This window comes from Rutilus rutilus, assembly GCF_951802725.1.
Source record: "Rutilus rutilus genome assembly, chromosome: 13".
Taxonomy (NCBI): domain Eukaryota; kingdom Metazoa; phylum Chordata; class Actinopteri; order Cypriniformes; family Leuciscidae; genus Rutilus; species Rutilus rutilus.
The window spans coordinates 23,853,163-23,860,379 of record NC_140218.1 but is presented as its reverse complement, the minus strand read 5'-3'; the positions used below and the strand labels follow the sequence as shown (position 1 = coordinate 23,860,379).

General features: G+C 35.7%; 1 protein-coding gene across 1 annotated transcript; it reads right to left on the bottom strand.

The window, feature by feature from the left end:
* Positions 1–2,865: 2,865 nt before the first annotated feature.
* hsd17b10 (hydroxysteroid (17-beta) dehydrogenase 10) lies at positions 2,866–6,359 on the bottom strand. Its single transcript, XM_084427455.1, has 6 exons — positions 6,261–6,359; positions 4,767–4,931; positions 4,481–4,645; positions 4,177–4,305; positions 3,541–3,649; positions 2,866–3,382 (listed from the first exon to the last, which is right to left on the bottom strand). The coding sequence occupies exons 1-6, from the start codon at positions 6,282–6,284 to the stop codon at positions 3,192–3,194; spliced, it is 783 nt and encodes a 260-aa protein (XP_084283581.1). The 5' UTR covers positions 6,285–6,359; the 3' UTR covers positions 2,866–3,191.
* Positions 6,360–7,217: the final 858 nt, after the last annotated feature.

The window sequence follows — 7,217 nt, the reverse complement described above, 5'->3', positions numbered from 1 at the left end:
TGCACGAAATGATGGAGCAGACGCTGGGCAACACATCAGAGTGAAGTTGAGACAACACAGTGACACTCAATAACCATCACCCATGATTCAAACCACTCTCCATGTATGGCGTCCCTCAATCTGATGTTTGATCTAACATCTGTTTCACCACACACTTAGTAAAAATGCTTGTTTGACTCATATCATATTCATATTTGGTACAGCTCATCAAAGGAGATGCTTCTTGCATTGTGCATCACATATTGCTGTATAATGCAAGACTCAAGATTTACAGTTAGATACACAATAAAACTTGCAGTGAAATATCAACCTTGTGAGCTATTTAGACTGTGTATTAAATATATAAATAGTTTGCTATAGCTGAGATGTCCGTGATTTGATTTCATGGTGAATTTAACATTAGTTAACTAATTATCTAGCTACGAACAAGTACAATACTTCTACAGCATTTATCATTATTAGCAATGTTAATTTCAACATTTACTAATACATTTTTAAAATCAAAAGTTGTATTTGTTAACATTAATAAATGCACTGTGAACTATAACATGAACAAACAATAAAGTATAAGTTATTTCAACATTAACAAAGATTAGTAAAAGTTTTTAAAAATATATATTGCTCATTGTAGTTCATGTTAGCTAATGCATTTACTAATGTTAATAAATTAGACCGTATTGTAAAGTGTTGCCAAAATAAAAACCAAACAAAATAGTATGGTAAACATGATTTTAAAAAGTCAGAAAACAGAAATCATCCTTTAATATTCCAGAGCCAAATCAGAGATTACAGTGGAACTGCCACCTTGTGGTCAGAAATCAATCAGCTGTGTGTGTGTGTGTGTGTTCTTGTATAGCCTATATGGTTTATGAGAACACATGTGTGTATAATGACATGGGTATTACAATGTAAACATGGTTTGAGCACACTTCTTGTATCCTCGTAAACCAAATGGTTTAAAAAACATACTTAACGCTGTTGAAATTCGAAAATGCCAAAAGTTTTCTGTGATGGGTTTAGTGTAGGGGGATAGAATATGTTTGTACAGTAAAAAAAAAAAAAAAAAAAAAAAAAAACCAGTACGGCTATGGAGAGTCCCCGTAAAACACATATTTGTGTGTGTGTGTGTGTGTAAAGCAGATTTACGAACATCAATCTGGGCTTACTTTAATTATGCTCAATCTGTTCACTAAAGGATTTACCAGGACTTTTGTGCACAGCTGTCAATATTTTTCGGTTTTACTTATTTATTTATTTGGGATGGTGATTAGTCTTACATGCTGTTTAAGTAGCTGTATATTTAAGTCACTAATGAATGTTTAAAAAAAAAATCCAGAGAAATCCACAAAAAATATAGCCGTTTATCTAATAAATATTATGTAGGCTACATATATTTAGAATATTTTTGACATACAAAAATCACTACAGATATTTTATTAATGATATTGCAATAAAGACCTATGACCCTGTGGCCTCATTTATAAAATGTTACGTAGAAACCATCCTACGTTTTTCAAATGTGCGTAAGCCTACGTGTGATTTAGAGAACAAACGTACGCACAAAAACGTGCGTACGCCTCTCTTCCAGAAGGGAAAGTTGTAAGTCGCTAATGAGCTTGAAATCGAGCGCAGGCTTTTGCGCAGCTGAATGGTTTACGACCTCCACTTTGTAAACGTCGCCTAATTAATGTCATTAACATATAAAGGAGTAGGCCTACCAGTCAACGTCCAAATCGTTTACTTGAAAAAGGCGAGCGGCAAGAAGTGAATAAATTGCCAAATACCTGCAGTAGCCTACTCCGAGTTTCTACATGGAAAAGTGTGTACGCCTGCTCAGACCCTGGCGTGAAGCTACGCACTTTTCCACGTGCTTTTCCACGACCGTTTTAATAAATATGAACGTTGGCGTGGATTTTAGCTTTATAAATGAGGCCCCTTGTCACAATATAAATCATATGCAAAAGTCATATGAGCCTCAGTCCTGATTAAGTCAAAACAAGCTCAATTCTGCCCTCTATTGGTCCAGCACTGTACACTGTTTTGTGATGTCTGACATGGTGATTGTAATTTATTATTTTTTTTCAAAATGGAAATAATTCTCCATTCAGAAAGGGTTTATTTTACAGCAAAAAAGAAAGAAAAAAGATTTGTTGTATAATATTATAGAGCAGTGGTTCTCAACCTTTTTGACTCAAACGTCAAATTGTCCAACAATCAAAAGCATCTCATAAGGTGAAATATTTCCTGCAGTATTTCTGATATGATTATGACAATTATGGTGGTTGTTGTTTTTTTTATGAAAAGAAACTGGGGAAACAAACAGACACAAAGGTTATTGAGGGAACACTATTATATATATATATATATATATTTCTTGATTTTAGTTTTATGTTCTATTTATTTAAATTTATTAATAATATTAATTGCATGAATAATAATTTGACCTTTTTGACTCAAAGGTCAAATTGTCCAACACAATTTTCAAAAGCCTCTCATAAGGTGAAATATTTCCTGCAGTATTTCTGATATGATTATGACAAATATGGTTGTTGTTGTTTTATGAAAAGAAACTGGAAACAAACAGAAACAAAAGTTATTGAGGGAACAATATTATATATTTCTTGATTTTAGTTTTAAGTTCTATTTATTTTAATTTATTAATAATATTAATTGCATGAATAATAATATATTAATTTGAATCATTTTAAGTCACCTGGTTGAAAACCACTGATTACGACGAGTCGCATATCGTCAGTATGTGACAAATCTTATTGACCATCTTGCCTGTAGCTTTATTTTCGGTTCACTACGGTTGATCCATGAGCTTTTCTACAACAGCAAATATTCATTCATTAAAACATCCTGTTGTGCTTTAAATATTTTATTTTACACAAAAAGTTGTTGATACAGAGACATTCAGTTTACATGACTACAACCTTATGATTGTATGAACACATTAGTCATTAGTTAGACTACAATCCCTCCGTGGCACAAAAGTGCAGTCAGTATATAAATACCAGACAGACTTAAGAGTGTAAAAATCTACTAGATTTCCAAGAAAAAAAAAAAACATGGTAGCACTTTCACTCGGGTACGAAGTATCCTGACTTTATGCTCTATCAGTTTCTTCAGCCACAGGAAGTTTGGGCTATTTCAAAGAGAGTCTGTCCACTCTGTTCTCTTTTTTTCCTTCAAGGTTGCATGCGAATGGCTCCGTCCAAGCGTATCACTTCGCCGTTGATCATGGGGTTTTCAGCTATTGCAGTCACAAGGTGTGCAAACTCAGCTGGATCTCCCAGACGTGACGGGAAGGGCACCTGCCTGGCCAGGAAGCTCTGCACTTTCTCAGGTAATCCTGCTAGAAGTGGTGTTGCGAACAGACCTGTAGGGAAAGAAGAGGAAACATGGCAAAAGCATAGAGGATGTAATAGGAAAGGCAACAAAAAGGCATAATAATGAATTAACTGTGTTAAAAGTATAAGACTAACAGATGAGGACATCATTCTGTTTAGAGAAAATATGTGTTTCGGGGATACTGACCTGGAGCGATGGTGACCACGCGGATCCCCATTGGTGCAAGGTCTCGAGCAATAGGAAGCGTCATTCCCACAATCCCACCCTTAGAGGCGGAGTATGCAGCCTGACCCACCTTTAAAAGTCAACAAAACACCTTACAAAACATGTAGTGCTGCAATGTTATACATCTGTAAGGTTGACAAGAAGTTCAAAAGTAGGGGTCAGTAAGAAGTCTCATACTCACCAAAGCTACATTTATTTGATCAAAAATACTGTAAAAACTGTAATATTGTGGAAATATATTAAAATAGAAAACTTATTTTAAATTGAAATTATATTGTAAAATGTAATTTATTACTGTGATGCCAAGCTGAATTTATAGCATCATCACTCCAGTCTTCAGTGTCACATGATCCTTTAAATTCTAATATGCTGATTATTCTGATATGCATATTATCAGTGTTAAAAACTGTTGTGCTGCTTATACTTTTTGTGGAAACAGAGATAAAAATTCACAAGAACAGCATTTATTTTAAATAGAAATCTTCTGTACCAATATAAATGTATTTACTCACTTTTACTGTCCTTGCTAAAAAAAAATCTAAAAAAAAAAATCTTACAGACCCCAAACTTATGAACAATAGTGTATGGCTGTTATACCTGCCCGTCATAAGCAGCAACACTGGCTGTGTTGACGATGCAGCCTCTGTGTCCATCTGCATCAGGCTCATTTTTTCCCATCTCCCCTACAGCCAGTCTGATCACATTAAAAGTCCCAGCGATGTTCACCTTTAATAGATTACATTTATAATTCATGCAATAACATGGAAAGAAAGACTGATGCTTTAGAGAAATTACAGAGATAAACTTTACAGTGACAAATGAAAGTTGCTTTGGGATATCTAGAGTAGTCATCAGCTGTAGAAGTGTATGATCCAGTGGCATGTATGAGTTTCAGGCTTACGGTGATAACACGAGTGAAATCCTCCAGACTGTGGGGAAGGTCCTTTTTAAAGTTGTACGTTTTCACAGCCACAGCTATCCCAGCACAGTTCACCGCCAAGTCCACTTTGCCATACTTCTCCTTGGCCAAATCCACAGCCGCTCTCACATCTGACTCCGATGTGACCTGAATTAAAAACAAAAGCCAAATCAGAAGGAAAGAACATTTTCGAAATCTGCATTGTCTAAAAGAGCAAAAAGAGAGAGTGAACAATGCAAAAGGGTGGTTAATAATAAGTGTCACCCACGTCAGTTGGTGCAAATGCACATCGCTCCCCAAGAGCAGCGGCCAGATTGTGTCCATCTGAGCTGGGCAGGTCCAGGATCACGGCGCTGGCCCCCTGACGGATGAGGCGCTCCACAGTCGCTCTCCCCAAACCAGAGGCCCCTCCTGTCACCAGACCCACCATACCCTGTCAAATCGTCAAAATGCCTGTTTTTGGGGTGTATTCTCTTAAGTGCAGTCTTAAAGGAGTTAATAAGATTTAAATGAACGTAAAGAGCTGGGAGGAAATCGGATGTGTGTCAGATCCGTGTCATGTGCGTCAAGTCTTAAAGTGACAGTGGCCTAATATACCTGCTGCAGTCTGTGTCATTAATGTTAATCAAAGAACAGAAGAAAAGGAGAAGATAACTTGCTGCTCTTGACTGAATAAACATTGTTGCTTTAATAAGGATTTCTCTCTCTCTCTCTCTCTCTCTCTCTCTCTCTATATATATATATATATATAAAATATTATTTATACAGTGAAAATAATGCAGTGTTATTTTACACTTGATTACTCTATTCGATTACATTAGCATTTCTTACCTGGGTATCACTGTTAGACCGACCTAAAAATCTTAAAGCAGTTTATTTCATTTGAATCTTTGTTCTATTGTACTCATGTGTGCTATCGCTTGTAATTTATTTATTTGTTCTTATTCTATTACTTATAAAATAAGTGAGGGGGGAGGGGGAATTGAGAATTGTGACTGGTATATGAAATGCTGGTGACATAACCATATTTAATTGTTAAAATACAATGTTACATGTGTCAAAAACAACAAAGACAATAACTTTTACTCATTTCATCCCCAAAAATAGAGAGAAAATCAGTAGCAGTATTGGTGTCGGTGATACAGGCCTTCATTCATAGTACCTAGTAGAAATATGCCATTAAACAAATATGTAAAATATATCTTTATGTTGTTTGTACATTAATTTGGAGATTCAATGAGAATTTTGTATTAAAATATAAAAATGTAAATGTTAGGTGCCATTAATTACAGAAAAGAGTGCAATTAATTTTTTTAATCGATAGCTAAAAAGAAAGAAAGACAGACAGACGCAAGGGTAAGAAAGATACACAACCTGCATAAAGCTTGGTGATGTTTGAGTATACTACAAACACAATGCAGTCATGGTTCAACAGTAATATACGGCAAAACAATGAGGTTGAGCACACAACACCGGAGTTTGAGGACTGATACAATGGAACAAATAAGAGCAAAGCTGGATAATCGCCATTGTTTCAAATATTTACCTGCCTATCAGTCAAACTCAACTGCACACAAGTTCCATTCAACTAGTTAGCAGTGAGGCTAGAACTTCAAAATACTGCGAAAAGATGTGAAATACAACCATACAACGACGCAAAAATTAACATAGGTAGCAAAGCAACCTTGAAAATTTGAACTACAGGAAAGACGACATTTTTGAGACTCTACATTTCTGTTAATTCATTCAATTTCTCTCTCACCTTGACACTTCTAATGTTCGCCATATTTACACGCTGCAACTGCTTGGGTACCAGTGGTGACGTCAAGGCGCGACGTAAGAGCCCTTGCTTCAGACCAATCAGAAATACGGACACGACAACACCCTTTAACGCGATTGGCTGCAGTTCATTTGATTGACATCTTCACAGGAAGTCTCGCGCCAGTCATTCATATTTTAAGTTCTCGGCGCATTTAATATGTTGATTCGGTAAAGGTAGTCTGAAGACTCATATTTTGAAAATATATTTTGTAAGACCATTTATTTGAGGACTATTAAAAACGAAATCCAGTTCTAATAATAATGAATAATTACTGAGACGAGATGAGACACAATGAGTCTATTCAATTTACTTTTATAAATTACAGCAGTTGCACAAATAATAATAACATAAATAATCAAAATTGATACACCGATGTATGAGCTGACTGAACAATTACATAACAACCTAGTTATAGCATATTGGATAATGACGATAGTGCAATCCGATTTCTGACCTAATAAAGACTGCATGAAATAAATGAAGATCTTCAGTTATTACCATCAATATTTTTATTTGGGGGGTTAAAGTCACCATGAAATAAAAACTCACAATTCTTTTTATTTATTTATGGAATTGCAGTATTTATTATAAATGATTCATCCGTGCACATCATTATTTTTTAAATTCATGTATCCTTGTAATCTTTAATAAAAATAACTTCCCCTCCCTCTTGCAGCATAATCTCTCATGCGTGAGGGCGGGACAACTTGTCACTCACATGACATCACAGCGACAGCAAACCACAACCATCCAATCAACTACCCATAGACAAAATCAAATCCCGCCCTTCATTTTTCACTTGGATATGCCCCGCCCCTAGAGCTCAGACTTCCAGACCCACTGAAAAAGTCTAAGTCCAGACTTCCAGAGGTCTGTCACAGTGGAAATCGAATCCCA